Source organism: Mobula hypostoma, chromosome 10 (genome assembly GCF_963921235.1).
Source record: "Mobula hypostoma chromosome 10, sMobHyp1.1, whole genome shotgun sequence".
NCBI lineage: Eukaryota > Metazoa > Chordata > Chondrichthyes > Myliobatiformes > Myliobatidae > Mobula > Mobula hypostoma.
The window spans coordinates 19751071-19770363 of record NC_086106.1 but is presented as its reverse complement, the minus strand read 5'-3'; the positions used below and the strand labels follow the sequence as shown (position 1 = coordinate 19770363).

General features: G+C 45.5%; 1 protein-coding gene across 1 annotated transcript in view; it reads right to left on the bottom strand.

The window, feature by feature from the left end:
- Nucleotides 1-12045, bottom strand: part of LOC134352736 (immunoglobulin mu heavy chain-like) — a 66352-nt gene extending 54307 nt beyond the window's left edge. The window contains exons 1-3 of the mRNA XM_063060132.1: nucleotides 11957-12045; nucleotides 11542-11856; nucleotides 11089-11136 (exon numbers count right to left, since the gene is read on the bottom strand). Of these exons, the coding sequence (XP_062916202.1) occupies nucleotides 11089-11136; nucleotides 11542-11856; nucleotides 11957-12002 (409 nt within the window). The 5' untranslated portion in view covers nucleotides 12003-12045. The remainder of the gene's footprint in view (nucleotides 1-11088; nucleotides 11137-11541; nucleotides 11857-11956) is intronic.
- Between the last annotated feature and the right edge of the window lie 7248 nt (nucleotides 12046-19293).

The following is a 19293-nucleotide window of genomic DNA, read 5'->3' as shown; positions in this document are numbered from 1 at the left end:
ACACCTCCGTTAGTGGGCGTATCGCTTCCCCGCCACCCAGCCACCCAAATATATACTGTATATTGTATGCTGTATCCTATGAATGAAACATCGTAACCATACGTACTGTGGTTTGCACCCTGCTCCCAGAGCAATGATGCTTCATTTAATTGTATACATGCTTATGGCTGAATGACTATAAACTTAAACTTGAACTTGATATGGGCAGTAATTCTGAGATTACGACCTTTTTTAACTTCCTAAATTCATCTTCAGACCCTCTTTCTGCTCATGTGATTTGTACCAGCATTCCCCATGATCTTTGTTTGTTCTCCTTACTTTAAATCTGAGGTTGCTCATCTCCTTCTACTCCCTCATCAGCCCAGCAAGGTACCCCTTAAACTGGCACCACTTGACTGGAGTCATGCCATTCTCCTCCTCAGAGTCGAGGATAGACTTATCAGTTCTGACCAATGCTCAGTGGGTAGTGTAGTGATGACCCCTTGTTATTTTTGGGAAAATTCCTCCATGGGATGAGGGTAGACAGCAGGGGGCACAAGGCTGTCCACTATCTGACTGTAAATCACACCCATTAAGTTCCTGTTCACTGCTAGTGATCTACAAGTTTGCTCCACACTCTTCACTGGGCACGTCATCCGAGGCAGGTACCTTCAACTTCATCACAATTCCACTGCAGGGATCAGTGGTGAAGAAATCCTCCCTGATCTTCTCTAGGAAATCAGAGCCATCTGGCAGCAACAGGACAGGAACCTACTCCACCTGCATATCTACCCTGCTAGGGTGACTGTAGTCTGTAGAAATGACAATGGACATGGTATATTGCCCCCAACACCAGCTCCAGAAATCCAGCTAGTAACAGGTCAATTAGAGTCAACTGCCCCGTACCCCATCACTGCCCACAAGCCCACTACTTGCACAACTATTTAATGGGTTGGACAAATATTGGGCAATGTTGATGTGAGGATTGAGGACTAGATCCTTAAAATTGAAATCAAAATCACTTTATTGCCAGAATTGATTGCGGCTCAGTGCTGAGCAAAAAACCACAGGACAATACCAAAGCAGGTACTGCAACAGCAACCAGCAACTTACAAGACAATAGTGCAGTCAGCCATGAGCAGTCAACAACTCACAGAATGATCACATGTGTAACGTCAATAATCAAACTTAAATGTGAACTTAAGAGCAGACCCAATAATTATCAGAAGAACACAGAGAGTAGGAAACACCATTTAATGGGTGTTATGCAGGGACAGTTAGGGTACTACACTTGAGTGAGTTTTGCTGAGAAGGATAGCTTTGGAGATGGTGCCTAGTCCTGCTGGAGATGGATCTGCAGCTTCTCCCTGATGGCAATTTGATGAATAGGTGATAGCTGGGGTAGGTGGAGTCAGCAGTTATTTTTCAGCTCTTTTCTTTGCTCCGGTGATAGACAGGTCTTTTGATATTGTTAGTTGACAACCAACGGTCTTCACTGCTGGATTTGGAGAAGGAGGAGGCAGTGGGAAACCAAATGGTGATGGAGGTGGCACAACACTCTCAACGATGGTTGAGTTAAAATTCATCAAGGTATGCCCTGAGATGATAAGTTTCCTAAGCTGGCATTGAAAGAACTATCTGCTGGACTTTCCCAGTGATGAGGATAACGTGCTTGTCCCACTTCAGTGCATTGGTAATGGTAGTCCTTGGGAATTTGAATGATTTGACCATAGACACAGCCTGGCCAGGTAGTGGGTTGTTGGCTTTCTGTTCTCTTGGTGGTATTAAATAAGTTGTCATGGGAACACCGTGCTGCAAGACGGTCTAACTTTTTTTGATAGCAGGTCACATCATTATTAGAGATGAGAGCAAAGATAGTCGTGTCTTCCATGAACTTTAGGATTTTAGTGGGGTTGGCTGCGGAGGTACAGTCAGTTGTGTAAAGTGAGAACAAGAATACAGCCCCAGGGAGAGCCTGTGCTTATAGACATCGGATCGGACAAGTAGGAACCCAGTTTTACATACTGCCTTCTTCCTGTCAGGAAGTTTGTAATCCTCTGAAAGATACAGTAGGGTAAAGCTAGTAGGGTTAGAGGTTGCTGTGGAACAACTAGAAAGCAATAGTGTTAAAGGCAGAGCTAAAATCCACAAACAAGATCCTAATATGTGAGTTGGGGGAGTCAATTGTTGAAGAATGTAATGAAGGCACAGGTTAACTGCATCCTCAATAAGAAAACTGTAAGGGGTCAAGTGGATCAGTAATGAACGTAATGTAAGCCATTAGCAGACGTTCAAAGGTTTTCAGAACTGCTGAAGTCAGAGCGACTGGCCTATAATCATTAAGTCCAGTGATCTCGTCTTTCTTGGGAACTAGATTGATTGCAGCAACTTCAAAGCAGTCCAGAACTCTGCATAGTTGGAGGGAGGTGTTAAATATCTCAGTGAAGAGAGGTGCTGGCTGATCTGCACAGTGCCTTCATAACAAGGGGAGGCACCATCAGAGATGGCAACTTTCCTAATGTTCTGTCTTCCAAATAGCTTGCAAATGTCTTCTTGCTTCTCCAAAAGCATAGGGTAAGATGGAGGGAGGGGGAAAGAGGTGGGGAAGGTTGAAGAAGAAGCATGGGGCTGGGGTGATGGGGTGATGGTGAAATTGGAGTGTTTGTGCAAGGGAGAGGTTAGGGGTAGAACATGTCAGGGTCAGAGGAAATGAGAAGTGATAGATGCTGATTGTCCTCATCAGATCAGCAACAAAACTGATTGGAAAAGGTAGGGGAGGGGTAGAATTGAGAGCACTTCTCTTTGAAGTTGGTAAGACTTTGCAGGAGACTCCAGACTGCCTGGCTATAACTGTTGAATCTCTCTCTAGCCAATCCTTGTAAGTGGCTTTTGTCACTTTCAGGGCTTTATCAAACTGGCGTCTTGCAGAGCTGTATTCCTCTCTGTTTTCAGGCTTGTAGGCATGATCCTTTGCAGATCTGAGAGTCCTCAACTCCTTGCTGAACCATGGCCTGCTGTTGTTATACCTCACAATGATCTTTCCAGGAAGACACACATCTTCACCGAAGGACACGTAGGATGTTACAGTGTCAGGATATTCATCTATACTGCTGCACCAACCTTCCCATGGCCCTCCAATCCGTGGATCCTAAGCAGTCTCTCAGCCTTCCAACAACATCAGGAGTCTGATTTTCTTGGTTGGTTTAGACTGTCCCAGTTTTCACTGGGAACAGACATGGTCAGAGTTACCAAGGGGTGCCTGGGTAAAATAGCGGAATGCCCCTTCAATGTTGGCAGAGAAATGGGCCAACGTTCTGTCCTCATGTAAGGGGCAGCCAGTCATCTGGGGGTATTTGGGCAGATCATGTTTCATGTTGCAATGGTTAAAATCCCCCATAATGAAAATGACAATATTGGAAAATTTATTTTCCAAATCATAAATGTCATCAGCCCACGGCCGTTGTGCTAACTGAGCTTTCGTGTGAGGAGGAATGTAAATACTGGCCAGGATATCAGAATGAAATTCCCTGGGTAGGTAGAATGGTTTATACATAAATGAAAGGAACCTCTAAGAGTGCAGAGGAAAAAGAACGGCCGACATGCCCATTCACCTGCTGTTATTTATAAACACGCATAAGCTACCAACGTGTGAATCACCACGTAGTGTAATATTATGCTCTGCTATAAGTAGATGGGATCCTGGTATTTGATCAAAGTTGTCTGGTATGTCCAAGTTAAGCCTCATTTCAACAAAACAAAAGGCAGAAATACAGACATAGTTCTTGGTAATCCTGATGAATATTACTAACTCATCCATCTTATGTGTAAGGGAGCGATTATTTGAAAGGCAGACTGCTCGGAGAGCAGTACGGAAGCGTCCGCATCTCCACTGAATGAGAGTGCCTACTCCTTTGCCTCTATACCTCGTGGAGATGCGCGTTTTCCAGCCGGCACCATTGCTCTCAGTGGATCTTTAGTGGCAAATCCTCTATCTTGCAGAGAAACACAGGAAATAAACCCTTTGACACCGAGTCTCTTACATTCATGAGCATTTACATAGAAACATAGAAACATAGAAAATAGGTGCAGGAGTAGGCCATTCGGCCCTTCGAGCCTGCACCGCCATTTATTATGATCATGGCTGATCATCCAACTCAGAACCCAGCCTTCCCTCCATACCCCCTGACCCCTGTAGCCACAAGGGCCATATCTAACTTCCTTTTAAACATAGCTAATGAACTGGCCTCAACAGTTTGCTGTGGCAGAGAATTCCACAGATTCACCACTCTCTGTGTGAAGAAGTTTTTCCTAACCTCGGTCCTAAAAGGCTTCCCCTCTATCCTCAAACTGTGACCCCTCGTTCTAGACCTCCCCAACATCGGGAACAATCTTCCTGCATCTAGCCTGTCCAATCCCTTTAGGATCTTATACGTTTCAATCAGATCCCCCCTCAATCTTCTAAATTCCAACGAGTACAAGCCCAGTTCATCCAGTCTTTCTTCATATGAAAGACCTGCCATCCCAGGAATCAATCTGGTGAACCTTCTTTGTACTCCCTCTATGGCAAAGATGTCTTTCCTCAGATTAGGGGACCAAAACTGCACACAATACTCCAGGTGTGGTCTCACCAAGGCCTTGTACAACTGCAGTAGTACCTCCCTGCTCCTGTACTCGAATCCTCTCGCTATAAATGCCAGCATACCGTTCGCCTTTTTCACCGCCTGCTGTACCTGCATGCCCACTTTCAATGACTGGTGTATAATGACACCCAGGTCTCGTTGCACCTCCCCTTTTCCTAATCGGCCACCATTCAGATAATAATCTGTTTTCCTATTTTTGCCACCAAAGTGGATAACTTCACATTTATCCACATTAAATTGCATCTGCCATGAGTTTGCCCACTCACCCAACCTATCCAAGTCACCCTGCATCCTCTTAGCATCCTCCTCACTGCTAACACTGCCACCCAGCTTCGTGTCATCCGCAAACTTGGAGATGCTGCATTTAATTCCCTCATCCAAGTCATTAATATATATTGTAAACAACTGGGGTCCCAGCACTGAGCCTTGCGGTACCCCACTAGTCACCGCCTGCCATTCTGAAAAGGTCCCGTTTATTCCCACTCTTTGCTTCCTGTCTGCTAACCAATTCTCCACCCACACCAATACCTTACCCCCAATACCGTGTGCTTTAAGTTTGCACACTAATCTCCTATGTGGGACCTTGTCAAAAGCCTTTTGAAAATCCAAATATACCACATCCACTGGTTCTCCCCTATCCACTCTACTAGTTACATCCTCAAAAAATTCTATGAGATTCGTCAGACATGATTTTCCTTTCACAAATCCATGCTGACTTTGTCCGATCATTTCACCGCTTTCCAAATGTGCTGTTATCACATCCTTGATAACTGACTCCAGCAGTTTCCCCACCACCGACGTTAGGCTAACCGGCCTATAATTCCCCGGTTTCTCTCTCCCTCCTTTTTTAAAAAGTGGGGTTACATTAGCCACCCTCCAATCCTCAGGAACTAGTCCAGAATCTAACGAGTTTTGAAAAATTATCACTAATGCATCCACTATTTCTTGGGCCACTTCCTTAAGCACTCTGGGATGCAGACCATCTGGCCCTGGGGATTTATCTGCCTTCAATCCCTTCAATTTACCTAACACCACTTCCCTACTAACATGTATTTCGCTCAGTTCCTCCATCTCACTGGACCCTCTGTCCCTTACTATTTCTGGAAGATTATTTATGTCCTCCTTAGTGAAGACAGAACCAAAGTAATTATTCAATTGGTCTGCCATGTCCTTGCTCCCCATAATCAATTCACCTGTTTCTGTTTGCAGGGGACCTACATTTGTCTTTATCAGTCTTTTCCTTTTTACATATCTATAAAAGCTTTTACAGTCCGTTTTTATGTTCTCTGCCAGTTTTCTCTCATAATCTTTTTTCCCCTTCCTAATTAAGCCCTTTGTCCTCCTCTGCTGAACTCTGAATTTCTCCCAGTCCTCAGGTGAGCCACTTTCTCTGGCTAATTTGTATGCTACTTCTTTGGAATTGATACTATCCCTAATTTCTCTTGTCAGCCACGGGTGCACTACCTTCCTTGATTTATTCTTTTGCCAAACTGGGATGAACAATTGTTGTAGTTCATCCATGCAACCTTTAAATGCCTGCCATTGCATATCCACCGTCAATCCTTGAAGTGTCATTTGCCAGTCTATCTTAGCTAATTCATGTCTCATACCTTCAAAGTTACCCCTCTTTAAGTTCAGAACCTTTGTTTCTGAATTAACTACGTCACTCTCCATGTTAATGAAGAATTCCACCATATTATGGTCACTCTTACCCAAGGGGCCTCTCACGACAAGATCGCTAATTAACCCTTCCTCATTGCTCAAAACCCAGTCCAGAATAGCCTGCTCTCTAGTCGGTTCCTCGACATGTTGGTTCAAAAAACCATCCCGCATACATTCCAAGAAATCCTCTTCCTCAGCACCTTTACCAATTTGGTTCACCCAGTCTACATGTAGATTGAAGTCACCCATTATAACTGCTGTTCCTTTATTGCACACATTTCTAATTTCCTGTTTAATACCATCTCCGACCTCACTACTACTGTTAGGTGGCCTGTACACAACTCCCACCAGCGTCTTCTGCCCCTTAGTGTTACGCAGCTCTACCCATATCGATTCCACATCTTCCCGGCTTATGTCCTTCCTTTCTATTGCGTTAATCTCTTTTTTAACCAGCAACGCCACCCCACCTCCCCTTCCTTCGTGTCTATCCCTCCTGAATATTGAATATCCCTGAACGTTGAGCTCCCATCCCTGGTCACCCTGGAGCCATGTCTCTGTGATCCCAACTATATCATAATCATTAATAACAATCTGCACTTTCAATTCATCCACCTTATTACGAATGCTCCTTGCATTGACACATAAAGCCTTCAGGCACTCTTTTACAACTCTCTTAGCCCTTTTTATGAGTAAGAGTCATCCTTGAATTCGACAAAAAACACACATTTAACCGCACAATATGAACACCTAAAACGATGGCAGCTGGCTTAGAGTCAGACACCACCATCCCGTATCAGAATCAGAATCAGGTGTAATATCGTCGTCGTTGTCGTGGCTATCCCTCAAGGTCGAGTCTGATGGTCTTCATTCCGTTGATCTATGGCTCACAGAGCGATGACACCTGTGAGTGTATTTGTTTAATGTGTACTTGATGTTGTACTCCAAGAAGCACACGATACTTCACAAATCAACTAACTGATTGAGAAGTCCTGTTTATGCAACTGCAATCTCTGAAGTGTATTGATAATGGCTGGGGTCACCTGTCTTGTAAAGACACTGCCCAGAAGAAGGCCATGGCTATGCACTCTGTAGAAAAATTTGAAGGACTATCATGGTCAAAGACCATGATCACCCACATCATGCGACATGGCACATAATGATGACTTCCACGTCCTCTTCTCACATCAGCTGCATGAACAACTAGCAGCAGAAGGAGAAGGCATGGTGGAAGCTGCTCTCTGGAAGACTGAGTGAGATTATGGTGACACCTGACCTCACTGCTACAGATGGCTGAGGTGTGAGCAGAGGCAGAGCTCACCAGGAACAAAGGGTGGGGCATTGGAAATGATAACCCACTGCACAGTGACGTCCCAGGAGCTCCGATAGTGGGTCGGCCCCACTCACAATGCTTGGGACAGAGTCTCAACTTCATGTATGTCTTGCATGGTGGGGGTGGGGGGCTCAACAGTGGTCAAAGGACCAGCCACCTCGGCCATTTTCGTTATGTGGTTATTCATGGTCACAGAGAAGTGAATGCAAGTCTTTGTCCCATGCATTGAGATGAGAATTCTGAATGGTAATGGAACCACTGGTACAGATGCAGCTGCTGCTACTGGAAGGATGGAGTGCCCATCAGTTCCACAGACTACGCCCACCCCGGCAGAATTACAACTATACAAAGCAGCAACAAAAAGAGGTGAATTGTGATGGAAGAGGGAGAGAAGGTCCAGATTAATGGTTCTGTTTGTGTGCTAACTTTCTGCCTTAGCTCTTCACAACTGCAAGCCCTTTTTCACTTCGGTCAGCTGGAAGCCGTCTACCCTTTGTCCGAGTCTGAAATGTTAATAAAACTTTCTGCATCCAGACAGCCCTTGGCCCAGGCAGTTGGGGCGGGGAGTTCACTGATGTTAAACTTGGACAGCCACAGAATTTGCCTTAGCACATAGAAGATAGAATGGTACTGCACAGTTCATGCTCTTCAGCCCACAATGTTGTTCCAACTTTTTAACCTACTCTAAGATCAATCTGACTCTTCCTTCCACATCTTTTCTTTCATCCATGTGCCTATCTAAGAACCTCTTAAATGTTGCTAATGTATTTGCCTCTACCAGCACCTGTGGCAGAGCCTCCCTCACACCCACCACACTGTGTAAAAAAAGTCAACCACTGACAACCCTCCACTCATACTTCCCTCCAATCACTTTAAAATTATGCCCCCTTTTATTAGCCATTTCCACCCTAGGATAAAGCCACTGGCTGTCCACTCTAGCTTTACCTTTTATCACCTTATGTTACCTCTCATCCTCTTTCATGCCAAAGATAAAGCTCGAGCTCACACAATTCAGCCTTATAAGATATACATGCTAATCAAGGCAGCATCCTTGTAAACCTCCCCTGCACCCCTCTAAAACTTTCACATCCTTCCTATAATGAAGGGAACAGAATGGAACACTGTACTCCAAATGGCGGCACCATAGCTTAGTGATTAGCACAACGCTTTACAGTACAGGTGACCCAGGTTTAACTCCTGCTGCCGCCTGCAAGGACTTTGTACATTCTCCGTGACCGTGTGGTTTCCTCCGGGTGCTCCAGTTTCCTTCCACAATCCAAAGACCTACCTGTTGGTAGGCTAATTGGTCATTGTAAATTGTCCCATAATTCGACTCAGATTAAATCAGCGGATTGCTGAGTGACACAGCTCAAAGGGCTGGAAAGGCCTATTCCATGCTCTATGTCAATAGATAAAATAAATGTGGTCTAACCATAGTTTATAGATCTGCAGCATAACCTTGCTGAATATAACATAACCTAACCTCCTTGAACATAATCCCCCACCTAGCCCCATCTCGGTGATCCTCCAGCCTGTTCAGCCTCCTCAATACTTTCACTTTGCAGCCATCAGCTTGTAACATACAAGGAATTGCCGTCTTCCCTGGAATAAACACCACTTCTCCATCAGCTACAGTTGTCTCTCCTCCAGCTTCTCTCAGCTCAGTCAGTGACAAACCGAGCTCCACAGCACTTCTGCACTCTGACTGGACACAGCGTCACCCAGTACTGACCTTGCCCTGTCGGTGACCGGGCAGTACAGAGGAACTTTATACCCAATCCATCACTAGCAGGACAGTATAGAGAGAGCTTTCTTCTGCGTTTAACTCATGTCAGTACTTGAGGAATCAAGCAGGTCATACATTTGCTGGCCATTCCCTCAGCCAGAGTCCTAATCCAGATCTGATCTCTATACAGTGACATTGAACATCTCCATTGCTGTTACTTACAGGGAGCAGGTTCAACTGCACTTTAACAGGTATCTCCAGCGTCTGGCTACTCTCCTACCCAATCTCACACTGACTTGTCTGTCTCCAGCTTTCTCTGTTGCCACAGGGAGGCCAAACACAAATCAGGGGAAAATCCCACATTCTGTTTGGTTGATTTAGATCACAATGACACATGCGCTGAATTTTCCAATTTCAGGTAACCCACACCCCCAAATGCTCTCCCTTTGCACTCACCCGTCCACCCAGTTTTCCTCACCCATAGTTTATCTGCCCCTCAGACTCCCATCTCTCCCCCCCCCGTTCAATTTATCTATTATTCCCTCCCCATCTAGTTTCAATTGTTACATACCCCGTAACTGGGTTGCCAAACCAGCAGAAATGGACCACTTAGTTGGAGTCTGGATTACTGGAACTAAGAAAGTTTTATTAAAGAAATAAGCAACACAGTACTCTAATCAAAAGGATATAAATGCAACAGTTTAGCAATGATAAAACACACATGTACACAGAACTAGGATAATAGGATCAATCAAGCTCTATCGCAGTCTAGGGGTAAAATGATCAGCCATCAAGTGACACAGAGTTCAGTTTAATTCAGTTCGCAGTAATCGCCGTCGTGTCGTTGGGGAGAGAGAGAGAGAGAGAACGAATTAATATGCAAATCGGTTTCCAAACAGACCTTCGATATTCCTCGCAGTTAGCTTTCGGGCGAGCCCTTTGTAATGTCTTCAGAGGTCACCGCCTGTGACCCCTCCGTTCCAGATACGATCGTTCTTCTGCGGTGAACCCGGCACCCAGGCAAGGGTGGACACACACACCAGGTTCCCGGCCGACCGTATCTTTCCACCCTGTGGCTGGTCTCGCGACCAGACCTCAAAAACTCCAGCAACTTGCGAGGGCGCACCGCTTCCAGGGTCTCGTTACCTCGTGGTGTCGTGTGTCTGTTGCCTTAGCGAACCTGTCCCTTTTTATCCCCCTACTGGGGTATCGCCTGTCCATCAGACTTCAAACAGTTCAGGGTTCAAAGCCACCGGTCTCTGACAATACTCGGAACCGTGTCTCCTTTCGGTAATCTCTCTTGTCTCTCTCTTATTAGCACCTTGCATGTTCCCCCATTGTCCTCTTATCGGCATCAATCTTCTGATAACTGGTTCTTTTGTCACACAATCATCACAGACCAATGCCTCTATCCCACCCCTCTGACTGCTGCCTTTCCCGTTCCCTCTCAATCCTGATGCGGGGCTGCTATCAGACACGCTGCCATACGCTGTTTGCTTCCACAGATACTGCCCGACCTTCTGAGTTCTTCCATCGCGCTCTCTATATATTCTTTTTGTTTCTTGAATGCGGGTGCGGCATCAGATCCCGGACCTGAATCAACCAGTGAAGTCACTCATCACAAAGGCTTAATCGGCTCGGAAAAATTCATGCAATTGTTCCAAATACCTTACTGATTTCAGGTGAATCATCAAGTTCGCAAAAACCGTGCATTAATAAAACTGAGGGTGGAATTGAAAAGTTTTTCTTACCTGAAGTCACTGTCAGCGAGGTTCCCTTCCCCCAGACTTGAAGATCGTCACAGTGCTCCGTCTCCCCATTCACCCAGTGCAGTAACTTCACTTGCCTGTCACGTCCAATAATCTCAGCAAAATGTCAACATGATCCCTGTCCGGACCGGGAGCAGCCGCTTCCTGGATTTCCACCCCAAACTCTGTCCTTGTGTCTTCCTGGTGTGTGAATAAAAGAGGCATTTTCACAATCTTCCTGTCTGTGGAGACCGGCTCCCGTCATTCCCCGGAATCAGAGTCGAATCCTTTTTGGGCTTTTAATTGTCCAGAAATTGACATTTGCGTCCAGCAGTCCGGGTAAGGCTTCAGGGATTTGACTCTGGGAAGCAGCAATGCGGAATCCGTGGAGACAGACTGCGCCGCAGACGCTCCCTTGTCGGGGCCAGTTTCTGTTCAGCTCCCCATCACCGTGGTAGACCGGAGTTCCTCCATCTTTCGCACAGTAGTAGACTGCCGTGTCCTCGACTTTCAGATCCTTTATTTCTAGAAAGACTGATCTGCCTCTCTTGGAAGCGATGAGTCGGTCTCGGAGTCCAGGCACATAGTCGGGTTTATTTGTCGTCCATACTATTGCCAGCCACTCCAGCTCTTTCCCGGAGACCATTCTAACCCAGTGAACGTTTTTCTTTTTGAGATCGAACCCTTCAACTGCGCAGGTTAATTTGTGGGACTCGCCGGGCTTAACGATCGCTGACACGGGCTGATTCAGGACGATGACGGACCTCACACCTGACAAGAAAAAAAGAGAAAAGAGATCAGCGGGCAGAGGGTCAAAGAGTCTCCGAGAAACAGCGGCCCCGGGCGGGGAACAAGCCGTTAGGACATTCACCTGCTAGGCAGGACAGAAAGAGACAGAGATAAGGAACGACTCCCATCGTCTTGTGCGCTGAGCCAGACTTGGCCACTCCAGAAGTCGGCGGCTTCAGGCCGGCTTTGTTCGAAGCCGCAGTGAGCGCTGTTTAAATAGGGACCTGGACTGTGAGTGAGAGAGAGGGAGCCACGACTTGGACAGATTACCATCCACTAAAACTAGAGGCGCAGCTTCCGGTCCCCGCCCCCAGCAGCGATTTCAAATTCCCTGAGGATTTGCAACAGGCGGCAGTGACCAGATTAAAGACCTGTCACACTCTGCTCGATTCATCAGTATAAACCAAGTCCCTCAGAGACTCAGTCCCTGCCGGATACCCCAGAGGGAGAGGAATTTATACACATTTCCCTATGCACACAACAGTCCGTGTGAGGGAAAGGCACTGAGAGATGCACAGGTTCCCCTGAAAGAGACCGTAAATCATCAGTCTGCATCACGGAGTGAAGTAACGGAAGAAAACAACCGCCTGATAATCTTGAAGCTGCGTGACATTCAATGTGAAGCAGAAGTTTCCTGGGTGGAAAGAGGATTATATAAGAGTAAATAATTTGTTTTTGAAACCTGACAGCGGGGGGTACCGGCCGGGTCTCGCCTCGTCACTGTGACAAAAGTCTTCGATTTGTTTTAGCCAGTGAGCGGAGCGGGAGCATTCATGCGGGGAATTCAGGAACAGAAGCCAAACAGATCGTTCCCCAATCAATTAGATGGCCCAGTGCTCCCGGACGGATCGATAACGACGGGAAACTCCAGGGCGAGATGACAAGTTGAATCAAAATTACCCACTCTGGTGATGACAGTGGAGTATTGTATCCTCAGACAAATATAAACTATACCGATTGAACTACAGATTAAGTCAAAACTTATCCCTCTCACTCAGCAGCTTTCGTGAGTGCAGGATGTCATGAAACAATTTAAAATCTCAGTGATATTGCTGTACCTCCGCTATAAACAGTATTTGAATTTTGCAATTCATGCACAACGTCACCCAGATCCTTCTTCGTCGCAAAGTTCTGCAAAGTGTCATCACACGCATAAAATGCTTTTATAATTTTTTTCCCTGGCAAAATGAACAATTTCACATTTCCTGCTCTAGATATAAATTTGCCAGTTTTCTTTACATTCACTCACATATCTCGACGTATTCCCCATTCACCGCACGATTTTTGCGTTTTCAGCAAATTTACTGGACGTGCCTACAGTGCGTTGACGGTAACTTAAGGAAACTTTATTTGCTGGTGAACATTTTCCTAATGACGGATGTTTATACCTGTCGCTTTCCATTTCCGGTCTCTTTTTGAATGAAGAAGTTGCATTACTACTTTTCAGTCTTATGGAAATTTTTTCCTAAAGTAAGAGATTTTGAAAAATTAAAACCATCCAACAACCTTACTTATGTCAGATTATTTAACGTATAGCCCCACTTTATTCTATTCGAAACACACTTAGCTCCATTGTGAGACCGACCTGTTGCTTGCTGCTCAGCAGGTACATATTACTATGCTGCAGTTGCACTCCCAACTCAAGGCACTGCAAAGATACCAGCAAGACCATCTCCACAAAACTCTCCAGTTAGTTGGAAAGAACAATGCACTAATGTTAACACGAGGAAATCTGCCACCTCCAACGGGATCCCACCACTAAGCACATCTTTCCCTCCTCCCCCCCCCTCTGCTCCCTACGCGACTCCCTTGTCCATTCGTCCCCCCCCCCATCCCTCCCCACCGATCTCCCTCCTGGCACTTATCCTTGTAAGCAGAACAAGTGCTACACGTGCCCTTACACTTCCTCCCTTACCACCTTTCAGGATCCCCACACAGTCCTTCCAGGTGAGGCAACACTTCACCTGTGAGTCGGCTGGGGTGATATACTGCGTCCGTTGCTCCCAATGTGGCCGTTTATATCTTGCCGAGACCCGACGCAGACTGGGAGATCGTTTCGCTGAACACTTACGCTCTGTCCGCCAGAGAAAGCAGGATCTCCCAGTGGCCACACATTTTAATTCCACATCCCATTCCCATTCTGATATGTCTATCCACGGCCTCCTCTACTGTAAAGATGAAGCCACACTCAGGTTGGAGGAACAACACCCTATATTCCGTCTGGGTAGCCTCCAACCTGATGGCATGAACATTGACTTCTCAAACTTCCGCTAATGGTCCACCTCCCCTTCGTACCCCATCCGTTATTTTTTTATATACACACATTCTTTTTCTCTGTCTTCTTTTTCTCCCTCTGTCCCTCTCACTATACCCCTTGCCCATCCTCTGGGTTTCCCCCCTTCCCCTTTTCTTTCTCCCTAGGCCTCCTGTCCCATGATCCTCTCATATCCCTTTTGCTAATCAACTGTCCAGCTCTTGGCTCCATCCCTCTCCCTCCCATCTTCTCCTATCATTTTGGATCTCCCCCTCCCCCTCCCACTTTCAAATTTCTTACTAGCTCTTCTTTCAGTTAGTGCTGATGAAGGGTCTCGGCCCGAAACGTCAACTGTACCTCTTCCTAGAGATGCTGCCTGTCCTGCTGCGTTCACCAATGAACTAATGTTGTTCTCTTTCCCCGCGATGACATCTTCATTTGTACAATATCAGCTATTCAAATATGCAGCAGACTCTTGAGTCAAACATCCCATAACAATTTCTGTGATAGGAAGAGAGGCGGAGGGACAGATTCAAGAATGTCCTTGAAGGACAGAGGGCCTACAGGAGTGAGATATGCCAACTAGTGGAGTGGTGTCGCAGTAACAACCTGGCACTCAACATCAGTAAGACGAAAGAAATGATTGTGGACTTCAGGAAAGGTAAGACGTAGAACACATACCAATCCTCATAGAGGGATCAGAAGTGGAGAGAGTGAGCAGTTTCAAGTTCCTGGGTGTCAAGATCTCTGAGGACCTAACCTGGTCCCAACATATTGATGGAGTTATAAAGAAGGAAAGACAGCGACTATACTTCTATAGATGTACCGTGGAGAGCATTCTGACAGGCTGCATCACTGTCTGGTATTGGGTGGGGGGGGGGGGCGCGGTGGAACTACTGCACAGGACTGAAAGAGGCTGCAGAGTGTTTTAAATCTAGTCATCTACATCTTGGATTTGAGCCTACAAAGTACCCAAGGCATCTTCAAGGAGCAGTGACTCAGAAGGGTAGCATCCATTATTAAGGACCTCCAGCACCCAGGGCATGCCCTTTTCTCACTGTTTGCATCAGGGAGAAGATACAGAAGCCTGCAGGCTCACACTCAGTGATTCAGGAACAGCTTCTTCCCCTCTGCCATCCGATTGCTAAATGAACATTGAACCCTTGGATGCTACCTCACTTTTACAATAGATATTATTTCCTTTTTTGCATGATTTTTCATCTATTAAATATATGTGTACTGTAATTGATTGATTGATTTATTATTATTATTTTTTTTCTTTATTTTATGTATTGCACTGAACTGCTGCAGCTCAGCTAACAAACTTCACGACACATGCTGGTGATAATCAAACTGATTCTGATTCTGAAGCCTTCAGATCCTAGAGTGCAAGATCCTACCGAATCTTGGGAATCTCCATCAATTGACTGACCAAAGAGGTGCATATGGAGTGTTATCTGGAGCATCAAGTCCATGGACCATAACAAACAAAATTCTTGTATTATCCTGGCAAATAATGAAGAGATGATTCACTATTTATGCATTTTCCCTATTATTACCTCTGGTGCTCTTCTATCCACCCTGTAATGGCCATTTCCATCACAACTTTCTGTTTCTCATTCATATGCCTGTAAATACATTCAATGGCTACTGTATCAAGTACACCTGCTTATTAATGCAAGATTCAAAACAGCCCATCATGTGGGAGAAACACAACACATAAAAGCTTGTAGGCATAGACAAGATGTTCAGTTGTTGTTCAGACCAAACATCAGAGTGGGGAAGAAATGTGATCTATGTGACTTTGATCATGGAATGATTGATGCTGCCAGACGGGATGGTTGAAGTATCTCAGAAACTGCTGATCTCCTGGGATTTTCACACACATCAGTCTCTAGAGTTTACAGAGAATGGTGTCAAAAACAAACAAAAAATTCATCCAGGGAACTGCAGTTCTGTGGGCAAAGAATGCCCTGTTAATGTGAGAGGTCCGAGGAGAATGGCCAGACAGGTTCGAACTAACAGGAAGCCACAATATTCCTTTATTTTTTTACAGCTGTCTGGACCAACTAATCTGAGCAGGAAATTTTTTACATGGCCTGCAAACTGTGCAACACAGACAAAATGCTGAGGAACTCAGCAGGCCAGGCAAACATCTATGGAAAAGAATACAATCAACATTTCAGGCTGAGAGCCTTCAGCAGGACTGGAGAAAAAAAGATGAGGAGTCAAGATTAGAAGGGAGGAGAGGAAGAAATACAAGGTGATAAGTGAAACTAGGAGTGGGGAGGAGTGAAGTAAAGAGCGGGGAAGTTGACTGGTGGAACAGGTGCAGGGCTGGAGAAGGGGAATCTAATAAGAGAGGACAGAATGCCACGGAAGAAAGAAAAGTGGGGAGGAGCAACAGAGGGAGGTGATAGGCAGGCAAGGAGATAAGGTGAGAGAGGGAAAAGGGGATGAGGAATAGAGAAGAAGGGAGGAAGGGGATTACCGGAAGTTCAAGAAATCGATGTTCATGCCATCAGTTTGGAGGCCATCCAGACAGAATATAGGATGTTGCTCCTCCAACCTGAATGTGGCCTCATTGTGACAGTAGAGGAGGCCATGGACCGATATGTCAGAATGGGAATGGGCAGTGGAAGTAAAATGGGTGGCCACTGGGAGATCCCACTTTTTCTGGTGGACAGAGCATAGGTGCTCGGCGAAGTGCTCTCCCAATCTGCGTCGGGTTAAACTGATATACAAGAGGCTACAACAGGAGCACCGGATACAGTAGATGACCGCAACAGACTCAATGGTGAAGTGTTGCCTCACCTGGAGGGACTGTTTGGGCCCTGAATAGTAGTGAGGGAGGAGGAGCAGGGGATGGTGTAGCACTTGTTCTACTTGCAAGTGTAAGTAACAGGAGGGAGATCAGTGGGGAGGTGCAGATGGCCAAGGGAGTCGTGTAGGGAGTGAGCACTGTGGAAAGCAGAAAGTTGTGGGGGGGAGTGTGGAATGGGAAAGATGTGCTTCAGGGTGGGATCCTGTTGCAGATGTCTGAGGTTATGGAGAATTATGTGCTGGATGTGTGGGTGAAGATAAGAGGAATCCTATCCCTGGTGGAGTGGCAGGAGGATGGGGTGTTTGTGACTGAAAACTATGCGGCACTTTACAATAACGTTAGATAAAGTAAATTTCCAGCTGCGTAGCAACAAAGGCTATGGATGTGGGAGCATTTCAGTTACTGAATCTTGAAGTGGACGGGCTACAGCAGCAGAAGACCACAGCAACCACATTGGGTTCCACTCCTGTTCCCACTTTATTAGGTTCACTCCTGTAGCTAATAAAGTAGCCACTAAGTATATATCCCCAAGTCTGGATATTGTACGTTTGCAGATGGTAATATTCTTCTTTGAGTGGTGAGGTAGAGATAGGTTTCTACCAAAGGAGGTGTAAGCTGCTTCTTTCCTGCGCTAGCCTGCAGGCCATCCTTTGGCAAGGTGTAGCAATGTTCAGTGCCACCGTTAACCACTGCACCCCCCCCTCACCGACCAGAGTTGTGAAACCATGGGAGCAGGTGGTGGATGGTCATAGGAGTAGCTGGTGCAAATCACAAGTCTTGGTTATATGACCACTGACATCAGATAGACAATCTCTCAAGAGTATTGATAATGGCTGGGGTCATCTACCTTGTAAAGACACTACCCAGAAGAAGGCAAACCACTTCGCAGAAACTTCACATTCAGTCAGAGACTCATTCCACTGAGATGCAACACAGAGCGTCATAGGAAGTCATTCCGGTCTGTGGCCATCAAACTTTACAACTCCTCCCTTGGAGGGTCAGACACCCTGAGCCAATAGGCTGCTCTTGGACTTATTTCCCAGCATAATTTACATCTTACTATTTAATTATTTATGGTTTTATTAGTATTTAATTATTTATGGTGCAACTGTAATGAAAATCAATTTCCCCTGGGATCAATAAAGTATGACTATGACTATGACTAGAAGAAACTGCCATGTACCGTCATGGTCACCATGATCACCTATATCAAACATCATGGCACATAGTGGTAATGATATTGTCCTGCACCTTTCACCTTGCTGGTTCGACCCACTCCATTGGAGATACGCATTGCCTTTTATGGCATGACTGTTGCCTGCCACTTACGAACCTGACTATAGTCAAGATCTTGGTGCATGCAAGTTTGGATTGCTTCATTTCGTGAGGATCTACAGTAGGATTTAACTTTATGAACTCATCTGTACGTATCTCCTCATAATGAAAAGAAATTCATTCATGAAGCGGCTGGATCGATGACAAAACAGTAAGTGACATTCTGGGGTTGAGAGGTTGAACTTTCAGCAACCAAAACCATTTTGGTTTAACCATTACTCCAACCATTAGAAGGTTTCCCCATTGTCCAATTTTATTAAGGCACTTCAACACCAAGCTCATTGAAATGCCCCCTTGTTGCCAAAGGCAAGCAGTCTGACCTCACCTCTGAAAATCTGCTCTTGTATGGACAGATGAAGATGAAGAAGGGCATGTCGTTATTTGACTACACATTCAAGATCTCCAGCTGAGATCCTGACACTGTGAACTGTGAATTTAGACTAGACGATGACTTTAAATAATCTGTTCCTAGTGTCAAGTACCTTCCTGCTATGCCTTTTAGCAAATAGCAATTATCTCAGAGTGGATCAATCATAAGTGTGTTTATTTTACTTACAGCAGGGGAAGACTAACACTTCACAAGAGCCAGTGATATCTCTAAAAAAGCAGACAGCACACTAACTCCTTTATACACAAGTGCTAGTTACTGCACAACAGTTCAAGGATGGGATGCATTCCATACATCTGCTTAATCAGTTTGTCAAGGACTCAGGATCCATTGGCATAATTGTTATACAAATTATTAGCAAAGAACTCTAGTACAATACAGGTTCCAATTTGCTACAGGCAAAAATGCCATTTTTTTACTACAGGTACATTTCCACACTAGCTTGGGAGTATCTCAAGAGACTGTGTAGAGGGAACTTCACTCTCTATTAAAACTATGTAATCCTAGTTCAGGAAATGTTTTATGGGACATTGAAGGAACTTCACTGCCTCAAGTCTATGTTGTTACTGCCCTGTTATGAATACAAAAAAGGATGGGATCTTCCAATAACATTATCTT